We start from the raw sequence: 24125 nt of genomic DNA on the forward strand, positions 1-24125 counted from the left end.
AGAAAGTTGGAAGCACTCTTGAACACATTGGCACCAGAGACCATTTCTTAAATAAAACACCAACGCACAGACCCTGAGCACAACAATTAATAAATGGGACCTCTTGAAACTGAGAAGCTTTTGCAGGGCAAAAGACACAGTCAATAAGACAAAAAGACAGCCAACAGAATGGGAAAAGATCTTCACCAACCCCACATCTGACAGAGGATTGATCTCCACAGTATATAAAGAACTCAAGAAACTAGACATCAAAATACTGAACAGTCCAATTAAAAAAATGGGCTAAAGAGCTAAACAGAGAATTCACAAAACAAGAATCACAAATGGCTGAAAGACATTTAAAGAAATGCTCAACATCCTTAATCATCAGAGAAATGCAAATCAAAACGACTCTGAGATACCACCTTACACCTGTCAGAATGGCTGTGATCAAAAACACCAATGACAGTCAATGTTGGAGAGGATGTGGAGCAAAGGGAACACTCCTCCACTGTTGGTGGGAATGTAAACTTGCACAACCACTGTGGAAATCAGTATGGCAGTTTCTCAGAAAATTAGGAATCGAACTACCTCAAGACCCAGCCATTCCACTCTTGGGCATATACTCAAGGAATGCTGATTCATACCATAAAGATACATGCTCAGCTATGTTCATAGCAGCACTATTTGTAATAGCCAGAATCTGGAAACGACCTAGATGCCCATCAACGGAAGAATGGATGGAAAAAATGTGGTACATATACACAATGGAGTACTACTCAGCAGAGAAAAACAATGAAAGCATGAAATTTGCAGGCAAATGGATGGAACTAGAAAAAATCATCCTGGGTGAGGTAACCCAAACCCAGAAAGACAGTCATGGTATGTACTCACTCATAAGTGGATTCTAGATATAAAATAAAGAACAATCAGACCACAACCCATAGAACCATGGAGGCTATATATATATACCATGGAGGTCCCTAGGATGACTGTGGCTTATAATAAATTTCGGTTTTACTCAATTATTGAAAAAAAATAGCCAAATGAATGGAAACACATGAACTATGAGCCAAAGGCTGAGGGGCTCCCAGCTGGATCAGGCCCTCTGAATAGGTGAGACAGTTGATTGGCTTGATCAGTTTGGGAGGCAACTAGACAGTGGGACCAAGTCCTGTGCTCATTGCATGAGTTGGCTGTTTGAAACCTGGAGCTTATGCAGGGACACTTGGCTCAGTCTGGGAGGAAGGGACTGGACCTCCCTGGACTGAGTCTACCAGGTTGATAGCAGTCCTCGGGGGAGGCTTTGCCCTGGAGGAGGTGGGAATGGGGGTCGGCTGGGGGGAAGGGGAGGTGGTGGGAAGGGGGAGAACAGGGGAACCCGTGGCTGATATGTAGAACTGAATGGTATTGTAAAATAAAATAAAATTAAAAAAATAATTTATTATCTTTCACAATTTTTTTAAAAAGTAATATATTCTCAGGATAAATTACAGGCTGGAGCTTTCTATATCACATTGTCAAAAATCCTCATCAGGTCCCATGGGGACTGTTCATGTGGCTCTGGCAGGCCGAACACTGGGCCTGTTCTCCGGATTTAACAGTGGCATAACAACACCAACCACAGAGAATAGACCCTTCAACACAAGTGAAATCCAAGAGGATACAGTGACTAGCTCGGCCTTGCTGAACTGCCCAGTCCTCGTAGAAGAAGAAGCGATGAAAGCTAGCAACCCTGGGTGGTGACTAGCATACCAAATTAAGAAAGGGACATAGGGGCAAGGGTATTCCCCCCAAGTAACACAAGGAAGGACAGCCACCCAGTGCCGTGTGTGTGATGAAGAGCACAGGAGAGTGAAGCTGTTAGGGAGGCTTTGTGTGGGCTAAGTGATGGACAGCTGAGCAGGACATCTGGAGACTGAGCTCAACTCTCCCAGATGGCTGAGGACACTGAACAGGACCCAGGGATCATGGGGAGACTCTTAGGCATATAAAGAAGGCACATGGCCTAAGAGAATGGCTTTTAGTTTGTTGATTGGGGGGTTTCCAAACTGGGGTGAGGGGGTACATGGCACATGAGCTACTGAGAAGCAAAGGTATCCAATATAACAGAAGCAAACATTGTCTCTGTGGGCAGAAACAGGCATGGAGGCTTAGTGTCTAGACACGGCAGGCAGAGGCTCACGGCAGCGGTGAGTATCCAGAGCCAATCTATGAAATATCAGAAAACAAACAGCCTTGTGTTTCTTCCGTGAGGGATGTATATACAAACCCAGGAGGCAAAATTGGAAGTGCACATTAAGTTTTGCTTATCTGTTTTTGCTCTGAGGTAAGGTCTGGCCTTGAACTTGCAATCCTCCTCCCTCAGGCTCCCTACTGCTGTTATTACAGCTGTGCCTCTATTGCCTGGCTCATGGTGGTTCCTAATGAATGCAAAAATGGATGAAGCATCTGCTTTGCATATCACCTGAATCTCCTGTGTGTGTTAAGTGGGACTGAAAGTCCCCAGAAATGGGGGAATGTTTAGAAGTTACCCAAAAGAATGCTTTCAGATTGAGTCGTGGAAACACAGGAAGAGTTGTGGGGCACTGAGCAGGGTAAGTGTGGATAAGTTCCAGCCCACACTGAGCACTCAGAACAATGGCAATAACACATGGTTGGGATCAAATGTATGCAGTGAAGGTGACCTACTCAGGTGCCGAAGTTTGAAAGTTAACTGGCTTTCATAATCTCATAGAGAGTGACACTTTCAGGAGGTGTGGCTTTGTTGGAATGGGTATGGCCTTGTTAGAGGAAGTGTGTCATTGTGAGGGTGGATTTTGAGGTTTCCTATGCTCAGGATATCACCCAATGTCTCAGTTGACTTCCTGTTGCCTGCAAGATATAGGGCTCTCAGCTACTCCAGTACCATGTCTGCCTGCATGCCACCATGCTCCCCGCCATGATGATGATGGACTGAACCTCTGAACTGTAAACGAGACACTCCAATTAAATAAGTATTTATAAGAGTTGCCATGGTCATGGTGTCTTCAACAGCAATAGAAACCCTAAGACATTAGGTATCTACCAAAAAAATCAAACATACAAGAAGGACAGTAACTGGTCATTGTTTATCCTGTTCTAAACATGCACGTGATTCCATAAGAAAGGAGAACATTACAGCAAATAATGTGAGTAACAAATAATGGGAAGGCGGCAGCAGGGGAGAAGGAAGTGGTGAGGCCCAGAGCAAGGGGTTGCAGTAGAGAGTCACTGCTGTTTCTAGGAAAAAGTATATAATGACCAAAGCCTTCATGGTTCCCCACACTAGATCCAACCTGTACCTTGACATACCTACAGAAGCCTGTAAGACATACATCTCGCCACTGCTCAGTGAGAACGGTGTTATTGTCACAGCTGGTCCCATGATACCTACAGAAGAGGAAGTGTCCACATGGAAGCGGCAGTCAGTGGGATCCCAGGAGTGAGCCCCACCCTTGTTCCAAGGGTGTGAGTAAAAAATACCCTGGTTACATGTTGTGGTGGTTTGAATAGGTATGGCCCCCATAGATGCGTGTGTTTGTGTGATTGGCCCATAGGGAGTGGCACTATTATGGCCTTGTTAGAGTAGGTGTGGCCTTGTTGGAGGAAGTGTGTCACTGTAGAGGTCGACTTTGAAGTTTCATATGATCAAGCTACACCCAGTGTGGGACACAGTCTCTTTCTGCTGCCTGTGGATAAAGATGTAGAACTCTCAGCTCCTTCTCCAGCACCATGTCTAGCTTCATGCTGCCATGTCTCCCTCCATGATGACAATGGACTAAACCTCTGAACTGTAAGCCATTTGCAATTAAATGTTTTCCTTTATAAGAGTTGCTGTGGTCATGGTGTCTCTTCACAGCAATAGAAACCCTAACTAAGACACATGTTCTGTTCATACTTGGGAAGGACACTAGTCTGTGGGGTACCAGCCTTCTTTAAGGAACCCAAATTCCTATCTCTAGGCCATCCTTATCCAACAGAAGCAGTATTGAGGTGGACCAGTCACCTACAGCTCAGAAATGAGGTAGATTTCCCTAGTAATAAGAGAATGCTGGTAAGATCTCATTTTGTGCATTTACAGTAAGCTCAATGTTTGAGTTTTTATTTTATAAATTTGACTTATCTGTTAAAATATGATGGACATATTGAGCTTTTGTAGAATTTTGATTATGAAAAGTTTTTAACTTTTCCCCTTCAAAAGTAAGTTGACCTATCCTGCTTAGCATTCCTCAAAATTGGGAGAGATCCAAAACCTAAGACAAGTGAGTGGAAAGAGCAAGTAGAAAATCCCTGAAAAATAGCATGAAATCCATAGCTTCCCCCAAAGTCTTATGGGGGTTACCTACTCTCGTGTAGTACTCAGAAAGGCAGTGCCCCACAAGAGCAGACAAACAAATATGCCTGTGCTAGAGAAGACAGGCTAAAAATTCCTTTTCCACACAGGGCCAGCTTTATTCGATCCATCCACGTAAATGGAACATCTACTCTATGCAAGGTCTTAAAGACAGGCAGAATCAGCCGGGCGGTGGTGGCGCACGCCTTTAATCCCAGCACTCGGGAGGCAGAGCCAGGCGGATCTCTGTGAGTTCGAGGCCAGCCTGGGCTACCAAGTGAGCTCCAGGAAAGGCGCAAAACTACACAGAGAAACCTTGTCTCGAAAAACCAAAAAAAAAAAAAAAAAAAAAAAAAAAGACAGGCAGAATCTACATGTTGGGGTGCCACCCAGATCAGAAGCTCCATACTGATCTGCAGCTGGGGACACCTAGGGGACAGATGAAGCTAGCTTCATCCTTAGAGAAGGAGCCATGGGCTGTGGTCCCCAGAAGAACAGACATGAGTAGAGAAGGCTGAGTGGTTCCATTCTTTCATTAAGACAAAAGACTTGGGAGAACCTGAGGGCTGGTTCCCAAACTCTTCTGAAATGGCCGTGAATCCAGGGTACAAAGAGCGTGTTCATACCTGAGGAGGTGTAGTTGTGGAAGACAGCTCGGTTGACCAGGGTCTTGGGCCAGTCAACCATGAGAGCTGGCTTTGCTCTGCCTGTGTGAAGGAAAGGACCCAGTAGGTTGTCCCCACCATTGGCACTCTCCTCGGTGCTGGTGCTTGGTCCTGATTCCTGGAAGTTGGCACTGTTGCCTAGGAAGAGAAATCATGCCACAGGAGAGAATGGGAAAGGTTACAGTCTTGTGAAGCATGAATGCTTCAAGGTTGATGCTAATACTGATTTCTGTGGTTGCTGGATACAGCACTTTTAAAACAATGCCTTTAATAAGTATGCGTATTCAAGAGATGTACTTTAGTGTCTTATAATCACCTCCCATTAGCTCCTTTCTGTATTCTCCCCCCTCCTCCCCTTCCTCGCCTTCCTTTCTTCCTCCCTTCCACCTTGTGATCTGGAATTTCATAATGCAAAGTCAGGTAATGATAAAATGACAGAGGAAAAACAGTAGTTTCATAGAGAAAGTGAGTGTGAGGAACAGAAGGAAGCAGGGGTCGGAGATGGGGCTTCTGTTGGGGCAGTGGGCAGGGATTCAGAGCAAAGGATGAGTTCAGTGAAGATCTGGAGGAAGTCTCCAGGTTGAGTAGAAACCAAGTGTGGTGGGAATGGCCCTCTGTGGGTGGCTGAAGAAAGAGAATGGGGCCCAGAAGGTGGGCAGTGAGGCTGAGACATACCTGTGGCCACCGAAGGAAATATTTGTCTTGAAAGTGGCAGGGAGCCACCAGTGGCTGAGGAAACTGGCCATTTGGTTTGTGCCTGAGAAAGGCCCCTGGCTGCTGTGTGGAGGTCTGATTGCAGGCTGTGTGGCTGCTGTGTGGAGGTCTGATTGCAGGCAGTATGCTGTTGTGTGGAGGCATGATTGCAGGCAGTGTGCTGCTGTGTGGAGGTCTGATTGCAGGCAGCATGGCTGCTGTGTGGAGGTCTGACTGCAGGCAGCATGGCTGCTGTGGAGGTGTGATTGCAGGCAGCGTGGCTGCTGTGTGGAGGCATGATTGCAGGCAGCGTGGCTGCTGTGTGGAGGGGGTATGATTGCAGGCAGCAAGCACAGAGGCAGAAAGCCACAGCATAGTCTGGGGAGGAATGTCAGGGGACAGTGCTAGACTGACTGAAGACTTCAAAGAAGGCCATGGAAAGAAGACAGAGTCCCAGAAACTCTGAAGGAATTAGGATGACTCCTGTCAGAAAGAGTCATGCTGTGAACAGGGTAAGATAATGTCTATGTTGTCCATTTGCTATTACTGACTCAGCACCTGCCATGCCTAAGCGGGAGCCCTGACACAGATCTGTGTATATATTATATGTTTTAGTTTTTTATGTATGGTTTTTATGGCTTGAATATGAAGTTATCCTCACAGGCCCATGTTAAATGCTCAGTTCCTAGCTGCTGGTGCTGCTATTTTTGGAGGTTCTGGAAAGTTTAGAAAATAGAACCTAGTTGTGAAGAGCTCACTGGGGGTGGATCCTTGGTGGTATGCTGTCCACCATGAAGAGAAAACCCCCTTTATATACGCCCACTGACATGACTTTCTACCCAGGGGCATGGGGCCAAGTGACTGTAACCCAAACCCTGTGAAACCATGAGGCAAAAACCAGTAACCAATGTAGTTGTGTCTTCATATCCTACAAATAAATCAAACAGCAGCAAAACCTGCCTTTCTGGCTAGAAAGATGTCACCTGTTCTGATCTAGCCAATCCCTAGTCATATGGTCACCTATGAAGAGAACCTCATACAAAGAAGTATGACACACAGGAGGGACAAGAGGGGCTGAAAAAAACTCTAAGTCAGAGGCAGTGAATCAGAGGACCAACATATTAACCTAACCATTTAATCACTCTAAAAATAAGTCAGCTATTCATTATCTGCCTGTTCTGACAACAAATTAGTCACCTGCCCATTCATTTGGGAGATATAGCACACTCCAATTATCTATCTTTCACTGGATAGGTAGAGCCAGTGTTTACTCCTTGTCTGTCTATTCTTCAGAAACATAGATCACCAACTGATCATACACCTCTTTACATGACACGTTGATCATCCTGTGTTCAATGATGCACTGGGCATCAAGATGATTCTGGGGACACAAGCATAAGCTAGTCGTGAAGTTTTTGTGAGGATGTCAAGTGTATATGAGATAGACACAGAAAGACATTGTTGACCCAGAAGCCACCTGCTTAGAAGAGGTAGGGGTAGAAACAGTGAACTGATGGGGGTCATCACAGTGCTGAGGGAGAATTCAAAGAGGGGAGGGAGAGGGAACCTGCAAGGAGGATGATGAGCAAGGAGGCAAGGTGGAGATGGCAGTCAGGGAGGCCCACCAGCTGATGGTCGCCATGCAAGGCACCTCGGGTCTGGATCGCCTACTGTTGGGCCTGAGACCACAGGAAGTGTGGGAGCAGAGGGTTCAAAATATGCAGCAGTAAGTGGGCCAGGAGAGAGGTCTGTGCCAGGAAGAGGAGCTCACAGTCTCTGTTTGAAAATTCCCTGGGGGAGTTTTAGGTAGCCTTGATAGAAGGACAAACTTGGAGCATCCAGGAGGGCTGGTGCATAGTGAGCCTGGGTGCAGGGCTGTTCTACATGGGGACAATCGTAAAAGTGGTCACCTGGCTGTCTTCCTAGGGACGGCACGTCTTCTTGGATGTCACTATAGTAGGCTTCAAAATCTACACAAGAAGGAAAAATTGCGTGTCATTTGAAGACACAATTAGTGAGTGCTGAACGCTGTAGACTCAAGCCCCTCCCCCACCCCCAAGATCCTGTAAGGCCAGAGGATTAGAACTTCATGATTGTGCAGAGTTAGAATTTTTCAGATCAGAGCCAAACTATCCAAACCATGTTTTAGTCCCTTAAAATCATCATTCATTATTCACTACCATGTCTGACTAAACACCTTTTTGAGTATCAGTAAAACCTTTAAAATGTATTCTCTCCGGGCGGTGGTGGCGTATGCCGGGCGGTGGTGGCACACGCTTTTAATCCCAGCACTCGGGAGGCAGAGCCAGGCGGATCTCTGTGAGTTCGAGGCCAGCCTGGGCTACCAAGTGAGCTCCAGGAAAGGCACAAAGCTACAAAGAGAAACCCTGTCTCGAAAAACCAAAAAAAAAAAAAAAAAAATGTATTCTCAGCAGAGGACTATTTGCTACCAATCCACAGCTAAAAATGTTGTCAGGACTTTTCCCCTACCTGACTGTGGTTCCCTCTCCCTATACAACTTTCTTTTTTGTATAATAATAACAACTAATCAAATATCATGTAACCACGTTCACTGTGGAACACATCATTAAGAGTATATAACCTTTGTGTTCCTGGACCACTGTCACTCATATTTGGGTCAAGAACAAACTATCCCTAAGCTGGGCCATAGTGGCACATGCCAATAATGCCAGTGCTTGAACATTGAAGACAGGAGGATCAGGGATTCAAGCCTTAACTACATAAGGAATTGAAGGCTTGGGCTACATTAGATCCTATCTCAAAATAACAAAAACAAAATACTATTTTATTACCCTGAGGTTGGAACTGGGCTCTGCACTGAGTATGAACATAGTACTCTTAGACTCAGGACAAAGGTGGGGGTGACTGTCCCATTCCATTCACTGCTTCCCAGGTGAGTCTGGTGTCTAGATACAAGGGACAATGTGTAGAGATGGTGGCACTTACCATCAGAGGCAGGAGAGGAGCTGGAAGGGGACCAGCTTCCCTCTGGGGTGCTCATCATAAAAGCTTCCTCCTCCAGGGAACCTGGTGCTGGACTCAGTGAGCTGTCATCCTCCATAGGCTCCCCTGAGCCTGCCATGGAACCCCCAGCAGAAATGTGGTGGCCACCTGCCATGGACTCAGTGGAAATGCTTCCCAGGTTGTGAAGAGCTGACCAGCTCAGGGGCATAGGTGACCGCTCTAGTGAGTGTAGTGTCTGTGATCCTCTGGGGCTTGACTGCAGGTCTGACTTAGACAACTTCTTAATGTCCCCAAATGCTGAAGCGCCCAGCAGCCCCACGGTGCTACAGAAGGGAACTTAAACACAGGTGTGACAGGGTTAAAATTCCGCACTGAAAATACAGGATATGTTTTGTTTGTTTTTTTAAATATGCAGGCTATGGGGCCAGTGCAGGATGGCTCAGCTGGTATGGTAAAGGTGCTTGCTGCAGAAGCTTGGTGACCTTAATCTGATAACCAGAAGTTTTGTAATATATGCACTATGACATCCCCATCCAACACACACACACACACACACACACACACACACACACACACACACACACACACACACACACGTTAAAAATAAAAACACATACAGGTTGGTGGGTAAAGATATTTCCTGTGAGCTTGGGGTGACCATTGCCCTCACGGGGCTGAGGTTGCTGCAGTAACCTCCGTAGTCATGGAAACACAAGAAGCACAGAGACAGTGGGGACTTGGCTGCCAAAGCTCTCTAGTAGAAGCAGGGAGCCAGGCCCCAGGATTCTCACCTGGCATTCCAGCCATTTCTCCCAACCGCAGGTGGTCTGGGGGTGGGCACTAGAGTGCATAGGGTGGGATTGCAGTGTGGCAGCATTCATGAGTCATCGCCCATGCTGGGGTGGCCTTTTGGGTGGCATACCTGTTTTTAAGTCACCTACGCGCCTGTCACTAGCCCTTCATTGATGCCCCTGACTTGAATAGACTCATCAGTGGTGTATCTTGGTGCCCTAGCTGGGGTGAATGAACACTTGTTCGCATCTTCCTGGGGAAACACTACTCTGCTTTAAATGAGCCTAACATGGAAACCTGATGCTCAGAGCAAGGCCCTGGCACACGGTTCTGGACTGGTGCTGTGGGAGCCAATATATAACCTAAATATGAGCAAGAAGGAAAAGGAACTCCCTATTCCTTCCCTGGAACTTGCTCTCTCCTGTCTACATTCAGACTAGAGGGTCACCCTACCAGGTTCTGGAGCCCACTGTGTGAGTGACTGTGTATTCTGGAAGGAATTTCTCCCACTCATCATTCCCCTCCCTGACATTGAGGATTCAGTAAATAATTCTAAAAAGCATCTCTAGGAATTATGATAAAGGATCAAAAACAACAAAAATTCACAGACAGAAAGAGCTTCCTTAAAAGGCAGCTTTTGTTTTTGACCAGCACGGACCTCTCCATCTCTGTCCTCTGTGGTGTCCTTTACAGTGAACTAGTGGTTTGTTTCCCTGTGTTCCATGAGCTACTGCAAGCGGGGATGATGGGAACCCTATTCAGAATTCTCTGCGACACATCAACCTCAGGCAGCACTGGCCTTGTTGTAGCTTAACTATTGTCAGGGTCGCTACCACAGGTCCTCACTTACACTCTGGCCTTTGATTCAGGGAGGTCTAGTTTGTCTTAAAGAATTCAGAAGCCCCTCTCCTGCAATGTGGGACACAATCCCACTGGATGTTCCCATTGTGTGTGAGTGTTGGGGGGTACTATACGCTCTGCTTTAAAAGGTTTTCTAAGAGCCTCAGATGGACTAAAGAAAACATGGCAGCCAGCCAGCGGGGGCTGAGCAGTGCTGGATATTCCAGCACAGAAACCCAGCTCTTCTGCGTCACTCTCTGTTGAAACTCAGCCTCACTCCTCAGCATCCCACTACTCTGTGAAACAGTATGAGAAAGGATGAACAAGGGGGTAAGAACAAGTTCACAACATTCTTCAGCCCAGGCCAATGTGAGGCCTGAGACCACAGACCCCCGGGTCATTCCAATCAGCCTGTGGATTTTTTCAGACATCCTAACATGGAGGAAACAACACACATCATAGTGAAGCTCCTCCCTTACTTCTGGAATGCCTCACATCACTGCTGGTCCACATCCTGTGCTCTTGCTACTGACCAATGCAATTCTAACAACCAGTTTGATATGCAATGCCTGCCCTAGGGTGTAAACACCAGAGACCCTCTGGTGTCATTTCAGGAGCACTTACTCTGAGTAACGACAGTTCCTGTTTTCTCCCTGTAGCCATCTTCACTGGGACTTAAATAAACTCTGTTCCCGTGCTCAGTGCGCCTCATCAGTTTCCCATTTAGAGTGACACATTGGATCACCATCATTCACCTAAGTATTTGGCAGTATAGACTGAAAGCTAGAACCAGCTCCTGCTGGGCATCTGTCCCAGAGAGGCAGGTCAGGAGGGAGTGGGCAGATAAGACGGGCTCAGACTCAGCTCATCTAGTCTCACCACACAGACGGCTTCTTAGATGCCCACATGATATGGAAATGTCTCCCCACTAGCAGCAAGCCACTCTGAAGCATCATCAGCTGGCGTCCTCCAATCCAGTCCTCATGCTGTCTACCCGGCCACTGCACTGGATGACACAGCCTGAGAGCTTGGTTCTCCACCTATCCTGCCTCTGAATGCCCACGTGGTTTTATGGTTCTTTGAAGCTAAACAGGAGTTCCCATTATCCCCTCTTACGGAAGCTCACATAGTCCAGGGAAACACATTCACAGACCAACTATAAATGATGTTACAGAGGATACAGGCTCAGAGGTTCACAGGGTGAGGTGTGTGAGCGGAGGCCTGAGCCGCCGCCCCTTTCTGGAACTCCACCCTCCACCAGTGACCCTTACAGGGGTCTACTGGAAGCTTTGTTACACAGACATGGTGGATTGCATCATCCTGCTCCAATGTTTGGGATGGTCAAGCCTCACCTCAAAGATACTCAGGGGCTCCTAGCCACCTGTCAGCTCATTAGCATATAAAAGCACTGTCATACTGAAGAGGCCAAAGATTTTAGGAGCTGCATGTCAGGAAAGTGGAGCACAGACCCACCACATATGTCACGGTTCCAAGGGCCACAGCTCTGGATTGTGAGCTTCATCACAGATCCTTTGCAATGGCTTCCTGTGATTCTCAACCAATAAAACAACCCAAGTGAGTCTGGGCCCAGCCTCCTTAGAGCACATATGTGAGAAACAATTTTTGGACCATCACTAGGTATCTGGAGGGCTGAAGTGAGATGAAGTCCTAGCCTTGGTTAGGTTAGATGCATTGGTTCATCAATTACAGAACAACCCTGAGCTTTTTCATTCCTCAGAAAAAGAGTAACCACGTTACCTTCCACTGTATTCTTTTCTGTTGCATTGACTAGGAAGAGATCCCAGGAATAAGTGAGGTCGGCTACATCTCCACAGTCTTCACACACAGCTCTGAGAGACAGTTCTTCATTCCAGTTTACACGGATGTCTCTAAAATTGACCCATGAGATGTGGACGAATCTGGAACAGGCAATCACTTTGATGTTGTAGGAAAATACCATGTGCATCCTTAGGCTGAATGCATTTGGGATGGCCATGTTTGGACCATCTGTCCTGGCTCTGTATTATGAGAACTGAATGTTTCATCAGAACCTGTGTAGGGGAGCACAGACCATGTGACCAGCTTCCACACTTCACACAGCATGGTTTGACCTAATTCACCAGACGAGCACATCCACACCTTCCCAAGTTCAGGGAAGCTGTGAGACTTCCTCCATGTCAAATAGTCCTGGGCTTTATTCTCTCTGTCACTCAGCCTCAGCTCCGGCCATGCTATCCAAATGCAGAAGTCAATACCTGAGTTATCTCTTTAGCTTTTCACCACATGCTTGATTCCATAGCTATAACCCACTTACACCTGGGCCTTTCCAAGACACCTGCCTTTGCCACAGCCATCTGGCTCAGCTTTGCCTCTCACTTGGGCAGGGCTACTGGGTCATGAGCTGCCCCATGCCCTACAATGCCCACGGGACCATACCTTACCCAGTCCCACATTTCATACACACGTTTCTGAGTCACTATAGCTACAACCTGGCAATCTCTCCAGGCTCTTTTCTGTCCCAGGGATGAGTCCTAAAAGGCATTTCATGAACTCTGGCTCTTTGGGACATCATAAGGTGGTGTGAGAGAATATGTTGGACCTCGTCATGTGGATTCCTTTCCTATAGGATGTGAGGATTCTTTAAAAGGCTGAGTACAAAGAAGACTTTCTAAGTGGTATGCAGGATTCACGACACATCCCAAGCCATGGCTTCACCATGTAATGCCAAGTGGAGGAGGCAAGAAGGACCAGGGCAGGGCAGGACTGCTGCTTCCTCAAAGGAAATCAGCCTGTCACATGTTTCTCTCTCTGTCTCTCTGTCTCTCTGTCTCTCTCTCTGTCTCTCTCTCTGTCTCTCTCTCTCTCTCTCTCTCTCTCTCTCTCTCTCTCTCTCTCTCTCTCTCTCTCTCTCTCTCTCTCTCTCTCTCTATACACATGTATGCAGTAGCTGTTGTCCATAGTTTCAGTTACTTGCAGTCAATCAACATCTGAAACATTAAATGGAAAATTCCAGAAATAAACTATTCGTAAGTGTTCAGGTGTGCTAGTCTCAGGAATGTGTAAATCGTGTGCTATTCCCAAAGTTGGTTCCCCTGGAATTCAGCCCCTGTTCAGTCACATATAACCTAGACCTTGAAGGGGGGAACCCAGAGGCTTCTGTGTTCTTGCATATCCTGGCTGCTCAACTCAAGTCCTGGTACCTGCTTTTGGTCTCTGGGGCTGTACACATGAGTACTTTGGTAGCCTTGGTGATGAAGAGCTTATGGGTTCTTAGCATCACTTTGTAATCCCTCATGCTCTAAGATGTCACAACTGGACCTGCACTTGCATCCCTTCAATCCTGCAATCCCCAGAAGTCTCCCAAGTCTGGAAATCAGATTGCCTTACCACCCTCTAACATCATCCTCAAGCATTGGTGTTCCATCTTGGGGCTGGGTGCTGTAACAGGACAGACCCACTGGCAATATCATTTAGAGTCACTGATGTGTCACTGTTAGCCCAAGAGACAGCAGAGTTATCCAAGACGCTACCCCCTCCCTGGCCACCACCTTCTTCCTTAGTGGTGTGGTCCCCACATGGCCTAACTTTACACTGTTCTCCATAGACACAGACTCCTTTCAAGCTGCCGTCACCAGCCAGAGTGCTCAGCTACATATGACCAGGGCAAGGGTACCTGAAGTCTGGGTCAGGATGGGTGGACAGGAATATCACAGCCTGCGAAGAGTTCCGTCCATTGCTGGAGACTGTCAATGTCACAAGAAACTGGTCACAGCATTCACTGAGCCATTTTGCTGGGAAGGAAATGGCAGGAGCCTGAGTGTCCACTTGGTATGGAGTAGAGTCCTCAAAGCAGGACGTTGGCAAGCTGGCTGCAGTGCAGGTCCAGTGATACCTGTTGAAGAAGCCATTGGAGGGGCGTGGTCAGCATCACTGTGTGTTAAAGGCACATGTGGCTGGGAAGAAATGATACCCCTCACTCCTTGACATCAGTGACAGGAGCTGGGCCTGTCTCTCCCACTCCCTGGCACAAAGACCACCGTACTCCACCTAGAGTTCTGCTTCCGGCTGCCTTGTGTCTTGCACCCTGGCCCTGGAGCCACTCTGTCCACTCACTCCTTACCCTCCCTGTGTTTGGTGACTCCCCCTGCTCATAAGTAACACAGCCCTGCAGTTCCTAGAAGGAATCCCTCACGCTGACTCTGCCAGCGCTGCATCTCGTCTTTGAGACACCGCCACACGGAAAGACAGGAAGGTCACACTATCCCACATTTAGGAAGGAAACACCTTGGTAGAGGCCTTGGGGGAGCTGCCCTGTTTCACTCAGGGCTGGTGAAAAGTGGGGCCAGCAGGAACCTCGAGCTCATTCTCTTTCCATCTCACCATCTCCCTGGAACCTGATAATTGCTTGAGCCACAAGACGAAGATGGTTGCACCATCGGGGTGGAGTGGGAGACGGCATCACCCCAGCTTTGAGCAGATCTTAATCCACAGAGGGAGACACATTTAAACAGGCATGTGGCAGGCAGGAAACGGTATGGAAAGGCACTGGCAAGCTGGGCCAGTCTCACCATGGCAACCCGCTTCCCTAAGTGTCTCTTAAACCTGAACTGCCGTTGAGCCTTTAAAAGTCCATTTCCGTGTTTAGCCTGCAGGTACTGCATTCTGAGGGGGTACTGCAGCAGCCTCTTAACCTCCGCTGGGAAGAGGCATCCCTGGGGCACACCAGAACTCAGTGTCCAGTGCCGTTCTCAAGCTGCACAGAGAAACCGTCCCATGATTCCCTCCAAAAGATTCCTTACTGCCCAGAAGCACATTAGCAGGAGACCCCGAGCTCTCGTGTTTTCAGGCACTATGATGAGTCCTAATACTTGACGGTGTGAAGATGATGGAGACACAGCCTTGGTCTGTCTGGCTTGGGGGGTGAAGAACTGGTAGCTGAGAGCTGTGTCTACAGCGTGTGCACAGCTGGAGTGGGGAGGGGCACCTCTCGCCTCCGATGCACTAATGAAGCACCAAATCCCACACTTGGGTGTGGCAACCACGCAGGATCACAGCAGGCGTTACAACAACATAGGGACCTCTCTGCTGTCAGGCACGGGGCAGGGATGTATCCAGTGAGGGTCCTGCTGCTCTGAACTTAAACTCAATGAAGGAAGGCAATGAACAGCAGCCACATGAGTGGGGAGTAAGGTTAAGACAGGATTCGTGGCAGACAGGACAGTGGCTTCCCCTCTGAGTCAAATGGGGGTGAAGAAGGTCAGAGCAGGGAAGTAAGGGCATCTAACCTTTTCTAGAAAACAACATCCTGTCTTGGAGGATTGGCTGCAGTTGAGAATGGACGTAAACTGAGGCCCTGGTGGCTCCACCCAGGCAATGCAGGGGAAGTGGGGGGCGGGGGGCGCTGGTTCCTATGGGAGACCTAATGAGATTTCCTGACAGAGGAGACACAGAGTGTGAGAGAGAAAGACGCTAAAGACTCTGAGGAAAGTTTTGGTCTGAGTGACTAGAAGAAACGTTTCCTTGGGGTCCCAGCACTAAGAGAGGGAAGTGGACATGAACCCCCATCCCAAACAAGAAGCTATCTCTAATGGACAAATGCTCAAAAGGGAACATTCAGTTTCCTTCCATAGAGCCTCACTGTGTATACAAATCACAGTTAGGGGCAGCAGTAGATGGGCAACACAAAATGAATTCAATGGTACTTTTGGAGTTGTTTTTTTTTTTTTCTTATATTGCTTAGTTTGGACAGTTTTTTTGTTTGTTTGTTTTGTTTTGTTTTTCAACCTAACTGAGCTTTTGCTTGTATGTTAGTTATGGTTTCTGGTTTTGTGTTTTCATGGGTTTTATTTGTGTGTGTGTGTTAGCATGTATATATGTTTCTTGTGCTTTTTCTTTCTTATTTTTTTTTTGTTCTGGTTTATTTACCTGTTTGAGAGACAAGGGCAGGGGCATGGATTTGGATGTGTGGGGAGGGGGAAGGATTTGGGATGATATGAGGGAGGGGAAACGGTGATCAGAATATATTGTATAAAAATCATTTTTAACTTAAAAAAAAAAAAAACACTGTTTCCTGGACAGAGGTGGGGAAGACAGTGGGAAGATGTGGAGTTTGTGGCTGGGTGATTTGAGGCACAGGAAAGGGGCACACAGGTAGTGGCCATGCACAGCACAGAGCAGATTGGTGGAGGACGTGAGTCTGGGGCTATGGGAGGGCTGTTTGCAGAGAGGGTGAATGCCAGAAGGTAGAGGACCACCTCAGAAGACTGGGAAAGGCCCTCTTGTTGGGCTTTCTGGGCCAGAGCCTGGGACCGCAGAGTGGAACCACACTACTCTACAGGCAGCCCTTTGCCTCCCCCACACAAGGGCATCTGACTAAGGAGGCCCAGTGAAAGGGGAGCATTTACAACGTGCATTCCAATATCGAATTTTAAGTATTACCTTAAACAAGATACTCACACTTTCCTATATTGGCTAATGACTAAAGCATTTCAACTAAAGAAAGCTGCTACACATAAGTGTCTCAAATTATGTTGGCAGAATTCCCAGACTAACTCTCCTAATATTCCTGAGCCAGAGTTTGAAGAAGTAGGCGCCTGAGAGCCTCACAGCTCTGTGTTCTTACCTAAGAGCAGCTCCTGGGCTGTCAGGGTCATAGGACTGGACCCCTCTGAGGATGATGGAGGTTGTGGTGGACCTGGGGATGAAGATGTGTGTGCCTTCAGAGATCACGCTGACAGGAGCCCGGGCTCGAACCTCCACACCAACACAGTAGTTGCTATATACTATGCTTCCCTTGATCTGAACCTGAGAGACCAAAGGCAAGGGGGTAGCACATGAGAGCAAAACAGATGCTTTCTGGACCTATACATCTAACTACAGTAGTCACCGACAGTGTTCATCTGAGGATATGGCTGGAGGGAAGAGCATGGATCTTTTAATATCTAAGTCTGCCTAAATGGAGAGTTATCTAGGTGTGTGTTGGTCAGTATTTTTGTCAACTTGACACAAGCTAGAGTGGTTAGAGAAGAGTAAGTCTCAATTTAGAAAATGCCCCCATCAGATTTGCCCATAGGCAAGCCTGTGAAGCATTTTCTTAAGTGGTGATTGATGTAGAAGGGCCCAGGCCACTGTGGGTGGCACCATCCCTAGACAGGTGGTCCTGGGGTGTATAAGAAAGCAAACTGAATGAACCAGGAAAAGTGAGCAATATTTCTCCACAGTCTCTCCTTTAGTTTCTGCCCCAGGTTTCTGCTTTGAGTTCCTGCCTTGACTTCTTCCCTCAATGGTCTGTGATTCAGGATATGTGAGCCAAATAAACCCTTTCCTTCCCAACTTGTTTTTGGTTTTGGTGTTTATCATGGCACTAGAAAGCAAAGTAAGACAAAGTGTGTGAACTTTGTGATGACTCAAATACCCATGCTCCCTGTGTACACATGGCTGGCAGTTTTCAAACCTCTACTGTCAACAGTAAGTTTCTCCATGGTCTTGGCATTTGTTGGCTCCCTTTACCCTTTTCCATCTGTTAGGAAGGAAAGGGGTTCATAGTGAAGCCAGAAGGTTCCCCTTCTGTGCATTTCAGGAGACAGCCAAGGAGGTGGGGGTAAAACACACAATGGTCTCTGAGAAATGCAATTTAAATATATGAGGAATATTTTTAAGCTTAGAATTACTAAAACATGTTGCAAGGAAGGTCGGTATTCATTCAAAGTATTCTTTAAAAATCTTGATGATATTTGGAAAAAAAATACACATGCAACAATTGCTGTGCCTTTCTCTGGGTTTCAGCCTCCACTCTGGATTGTCTTTCTATGGTCACTTGAGCTGTCTGCTGGCCACTCCCCTGAGCAGGACTAGAGATGATGGATAGATGATACGTCCATGAGGATTAGTCTTCATCATCAACTGAACTGGATTTAGAGTCATCACAGAAACACTCTGGAGTGTGTTCCTACGGGTGTTTCCAGAACGGGTGAACTGGGGAGAGAAGACCACCCTGAATGTTGGCAGGGCATACATTGTGATCCAGGAAGAGTGCCAAGGAGAGAGCAAAGTGAGCGTTACACTGTCTCTGCTTCCCCAGTGAGGATACGATGTGACCGGCCACCTTACACTCATGTCATACACCTCACCACCGTGATGGACTGTACCCTTTCATCGAGAACCCAAATCAACCCTGCCTTAAGTCGCCTTTGTCTGGCATGTTGCCACAATGAGAAATAATGTGCAGCTGAAGCATCCTCATACACCCTAGCCTGTTCTTAAACCCTAGCCTGTTCTTGCTACACACTGCAGGGACGAGCAAGTTCTGAGCAGCTGTCATGTCTGTGAAGGCCAGTGGAGCTGCTGTGGAAGGGGCAACGGTGTCAGGGGCAGGAACCTGAGGTCTGACACCCGAGTATCACAAACCGATGAGAGCAGGCAGAAAAAATGCTTCATCAGAGGGTCGCCAATCCGAGACACAGACAGGGCACCTGCTAGAGAGTCGGATACAGCGAATGAGCAGATGAGCCAACAGATAGTGAATAGGGGATGGATACTGGCCCCAGCCATGAGCCCTTACCCTTCTAGCAGCTATATGAGAGCCTGGGCTTATTCGTTCAGTATTTTACCCATCTCCTTGGCTATAATCTGAGACCCATAGTCTCCCGACATGTACAGAAGGAGACCTCTTGGCTTCAACCTCTTTCCTTCTGACCTGCTATTAATGAAGAATCCAAAATAATGGTGATGTCTTCTAAAAGTGACATCAGTACTTAGCCATCTGCAAAGCCAAGTTCACACCAGTATGGGGCTTATCTGAGAAGGCAAACTGTCTTAGGTAGGCCCCATCTAGGAACATTCTCCACCTTCTCATGTTTCTACCAGGGCACCAACACATGAGGGCTGAAACAGGCCAGTTCCCATAGCAACCTGGGGGCTTCCTCTAGACTATGACAGGATCAGGATGACCTAAAGGCATCACTCTAGGAATCTGCTCTCATGAAAATAAAATCTGCTACCTCTCAGTCAATGTTTCCAAAGAGAACCATACACCCTGCTTAGAAGAAGGATTTTTCTGCCACCTACAACCAACACAGGGCTTCTCAGAGCATAAGCCATGGCCCTGTGTCACCCAGCCAGTTGTCAGCATCTGGTTCTTAACGAGATCATCAAGGAACAGTGAGAAAATGAGCCACTGTTCACAACAGGCCCTGTAGACTTGTTTCTTTGAGGGATACAAAGGTAAATTTGGGTGTTTGGGCACTTTCTGATGAGCTTCCTGAGACCTGGGCTAGGACCAGTCCTCTACGGGACTAGGTACTTCACACAGTGAAAACATGCCCCCCCCTCCATTGCAGAGATTTGGGTCCCAAAGAGCACTTCCTCATCCTGGTCTTCCCACTGCACTACAATCTGACCCCTGGGCCTTCTTCCTGGTTCTAGTCACTGCACTAGGCCAACCTGTGGCCACTCTGTCCTGTTTCTACATCTGTGAACACTGTTCACGGCCCTCCTTCATGAAGCTACTCAAAGCGATGACTTCCTTTTTCTACCCTCATGTGATTCTATATCATTTTCCAGCCCCAAACATAGAACTGGCTGAGGTACTTCTCTCATGGCCCTGCCCTCTGGTGGACATCTTCCGTTCTTAACCCTTAAATGGCAGCATCAATATCCTTCCATTCCTCCATCAGCACAGGGTTTATTCAAAGTAGGTGCACAGGAAAGGTGTCTTTAAAAAGGTAGATTTTCATTGATTACTTGACCAACATTAGAACATATATTCTCTGGGGGAAATTAACAGGTGTGTGTGTGTGTGTGTGTGTGTGTGTGTGTGTGTGTGTGTGTGTGTGTGTGTGTGATGCATGCAGCAGCCTAGACCATGAGGGATTCATCTGTCTTTGCCTCCCCCCACAAATACTGGGGTTACAGGCGCACACTGCACACTGCTATGCCTGCCCGTTTTACGTAGGTGTCGGGTATTTGAACTCAGTTCCTCTTGCTTGCATAGTACAGCTAATGTTTCTTCTCCAATGAGCCACTTTTCTAGCTGAAATAAAAGATCTCTCTTAAAGTCTTACCCACACTTTTTAGAACAAACAAACAAGCAAACAAATCAAACCAAACCAAGACAAAATGAAAAGACTTCCCTTTCATTCTCTGGGGCTTGTGGAAAGGGTCGGTTGGCTTGACAGGGCTTGAGGAACAGTGAGTGAGCCCACCTTGGCCACAGCGGTGTAGTTCCCACACTCCAGCGTGTAGCTTGGGAGCCTGATGGTCTGTCTGTGGGTGTGGACAGCAGCATGGAGGGTGACAGCAGTCGCCTCAGCATCCACAACACTCCAGGAGTAGGAAAGCCCTTGGGAAATGTTACAGAGAACTGCAGCTTCAAATGTCACAGCAAGTCTCAGGGGCTGAGACCTCCAAATCTGTGAATTGACAGGAGAGGTCATGTCAGGGAAGGGTCACCAACCCTGAGGGTACAGCAAGCTGTTGGGAAGTGTCACTTGTGAGTCCCCAATCATTTGTCTGCGAAGTTGCAGGAGGAGACCTGGAACTGGGCTTTAGATAGCATTAGTGCACTTATTTTACAGACAAAAGGAGACACTGGAAATATAAAAAGAAAAGTAAGTATTATACTTACATCCTCATAACCTTTCAAGCTTTAAACTGATGGAAAAATGTCAAAGGAAAAGGTTACTCGATTTGCTTACATTAGAATTTCATTTAATTGTTTATCTGTTATTTGTTTGTATATTATGGTACTCAGAGCTGTGCTGTTCTTCCCAAGATCCTTACGTCCTTTTCCCCATCCCCTGGAACTAGCTATAATCCGCCCCTCAACATCCTCGCCCAACTTTGGTATTTGCCCTGAATGTGGAAAAGCATTCCAGGGGAGCCAACCTTAGGAGGGAGACTGTCCAGCCTGGGCCCCTCCTGTTCTGGGGCTGATGCTAGGTGCAAGGGCTCCCCCTGGAGGTGGTTCCATTTAATTGGAAAGAGAAAAATCTATGGAGAAGTGGGAATTCCAAGAATTTAGCAACTATAATGTTAGTGTCCCTCCCCATATTCCCTCTTTTACACAGCCATCACATTTTCCTCCCCCATTTAATCCTCCTGTTTCAGTTCCCCTTCCTCTCCTCATAGGACCGTACTCCAGGGCAAGCCCCATGCTCAGGAGTAGTTGGTCAGCACAAAACAGTCTCCAAATTTTTGTGTGTTTCTTTGTTTTGTTTTAATATCTCCCTGTTCTTGATTTTCTTTTTGGTTTATATGTTTTGATTTTTGTTGTTTTCTAGTTCTTTTGAAAGAGAGAAAATGAAGTTAGGTGGATAGGGAGATGGGGAGGATCTGGAAGAAGTGGGGGAGAGGGGGAAAATATGATGAAAATAAAATATATGGAAAAGTTTTAACAAAATGTATCTAAAGATAAAAGAAGGCATTGGCTTTCCTCATCCCACTACTGACTGGGACATTTAATCTTAAAATTTAGTTGAAATATAGTTTATTATAAAGAAAACATAAATGATATAAAGACTAGAATGCTTAAAAATAGGAAAAGAAAGAATTTATTAGTCTTATAACTGGAAAATTTATCTTTCGAGTTTTCTACACTATTTAGTTCACTGTTCAATTCTTCTCATTGTTTCTACTCTAAACCTGATTTCACTATAGGACTTGCAATAAAGCTTCCAGACTCACGTGGGCAATGGCAAATTGTAATACTCTCAATTTTCAGACCTTATATACACATTTAAAATGATGAAATACATTAAAACTATACAATTTTCATTGGAGTAGGAGTTGGCTCTGCATGCTGGCAAACTGGGGTACACAGTAGCACCTGGGAGACACAAATAAATACATTTCCTGAGAGGCATTCTGTCCCTCAGCTCTGTGACATGGAGATACTAAAGACATGAAGAAAAATATGTGCACCAAAATGTTTCACGCTAAAGACGTGTGCATAGAGGGTCACATGCTATTTGCAGTAATAGAAAGTTAGAAACAATCAAGGTTCAGTAATGAGGATGCTGGGAAATGGTGTAGAATTTGTACATATGATCCAGTATATGTCATCATTAAAAATCAGAAGTCAAGATGATGTAATAAGAGACCGTGGTCATGCTATAATACAATGATTCAATTTTTTGTGATAGACACACATATTCAAAATTCTCTCTCTCTCTGTCCCAACATATAACAAAACAAGAGCAGGGAACTGGAGAAAGGGCTCAGGGGTTAAGAGTGTTTTCTGCTCTTGCAGGGGAACTAAGTTTTCCTCCCAGTAGTCATGCTGGGCAAGCATATTCTCCTATAACTCCAGCTCCAGGGTACGCGATGCCCTCTGCTGGCCATGCAAGCACCTGCACTCATATGCACATATCCATAACACTCACATAATTTTAAAATAATAAAGAAATGTTTTTATGCAATAAAAACATTTAAAATAAATACACCTATCTCCTGCTGTTTGGATTTCATACAGTTCCATTTTTCTTTATACTTTTAGAAAACACAAGAAGTATAAAAAACAAATGGAGTCATCAATATTGTTTTCCTTTCTTATAGAAAAACTCAAATGAAAATGTTTTACAGATTAAGCCGAGGTAGGAAAACTGAGAGTGTTGGGATAGCCTGGGTAACACAACGAATTCACGGATAGCCTGGGCTAAATGGTGATACCCAGTCTCAAAATAAAATAAAAATAAATGAAATAAGACAACAATAATAACAAAATATTCCTTAAAACAAAACAAAATCAAACAAAGGACAGTATCGGCTTTGCCACAGAGCAAGAATTCCAGCTGGAGCATTGTGAGCTGTGGTCTTCCCCTAGAACCCCTCATTTTGGTCCATCCCTCACACAGAGGGCACAGAACAGGCTGGCATCATGGAATGCTGGCCTCGAGAGCTACAAAGGTCTTGCCTCCAGGGACATGGACACCTGAAGGCCACAGCCTGCCCAGGGCAACCCCATACTCTCTTTGAAGTCCACTGCACTCTGAGGCTGCTGGGACCTGAGAGGCATGGGGCTGGCAGCTGATCCATCAGAGAAAGTATTTTGGCAAATGCTCAGCAGCGAATTTTGATTCCCAAGTGTCAGGCTGAACACCTTTGACCTGAAAGTAAAACTGCTTGAAATCAAAGCCCTCAAAGGAGTGGAAGAAATAAAAGGCAGCCTGAATTTTTTTTCTGCTCTGTATTTAGTACTCAGCATATAATTGGTCATTTCTTTTCATTTTGGTGTCGATTTTCCTTTTGACTGAAAATGCCATCACTCCGTATATAATCAAAAAAGAAAGAAAAGAAAAAAGCTACTCAAAGCAAGCTGCGCTCAACGTCAGTCATATAGGTTAATAAAAGACTTATTCACCCAGTAGAAGCTAGGCCTCCCTCCCAAGCCAGGCTTTCCCTGCTTAGGGACCCCGCTTCAGAGCCCTCACAGGGACTTCATTGTGCTGAATACAGCAGGACAAACTCAACAAAGCCCCCTTCATTTCCCAGCCAGCTCAGCAGTTTGGAAGCAGCCTATAGCGAGGCCATCGAGATGATTCATCCAGAACAGCCCTACCTGCACCTTCTTAGGCCCCATGTTCTTCACCGGAGGTGGTTGGCAAGGCTCGTGCACGATGAAAAGTGGCTTTCTTAGGACGGCGGAGCTGATGTTATTGAAGGCAAGGACTTCAACTGTAAACTCTCCCTCCCTGGAAGGGTGGAAGAGCAGAGACATGGAGAGATCAAGGTCGTGGTACACTGGTCCTCATTTGCTCTTTATAAACATCTGTGACCTGTGGTTATTCTATCTCATGGCAAGGGAACCCAAAGAGCAGGGG

General features: G+C 46.5%; 1 protein-coding gene across 1 annotated transcript in view; it reads right to left on the reverse strand.

Annotated features, from left to right (window-relative positions):
* The window catches only part of Pkd1l1 (polycystin 1 like 1, transient receptor potential channel interacting), a 127831-nt gene that overhangs the window by 71235 nt on the left and 32471 nt on the right, over positions 1 to 24125 (reverse strand). Inside the window, exons 10-18 of the mRNA XM_076546950.1 lie at positions 23864 to 23996; positions 20511 to 20717; positions 16931 to 17112; positions 13982 to 14200; positions 12067 to 12227; positions 8549 to 9012; positions 7021 to 7072; positions 4960 to 5136; positions 3313 to 3390 (exon numbers count right to left, since the gene is read on the reverse strand). Of these exons, the coding sequence (XP_076403065.1) occupies positions 3313 to 3390; positions 4960 to 5136; positions 7021 to 7072; positions 8549 to 9012; positions 12067 to 12227; positions 13982 to 14200; positions 16931 to 17112; positions 20511 to 20717; positions 23864 to 23996 (1673 nt within the window). The remainder of the gene's footprint in view (positions 1 to 3312; positions 3391 to 4959; positions 5137 to 7020; positions 7073 to 8548; positions 9013 to 12066; positions 12228 to 13981; positions 14201 to 16930; positions 17113 to 20510; positions 20718 to 23863; positions 23997 to 24125) is intronic.

The sequence above is a fragment of the Peromyscus maniculatus genome, chromosome 10, assembly GCF_049852395.1.
Source record: "Peromyscus maniculatus bairdii isolate BWxNUB_F1_BW_parent chromosome 10, HU_Pman_BW_mat_3.1, whole genome shotgun sequence".
Taxonomy (NCBI): Eukaryota; Metazoa; Chordata; class Mammalia; order Rodentia; family Cricetidae; genus Peromyscus; species Peromyscus maniculatus.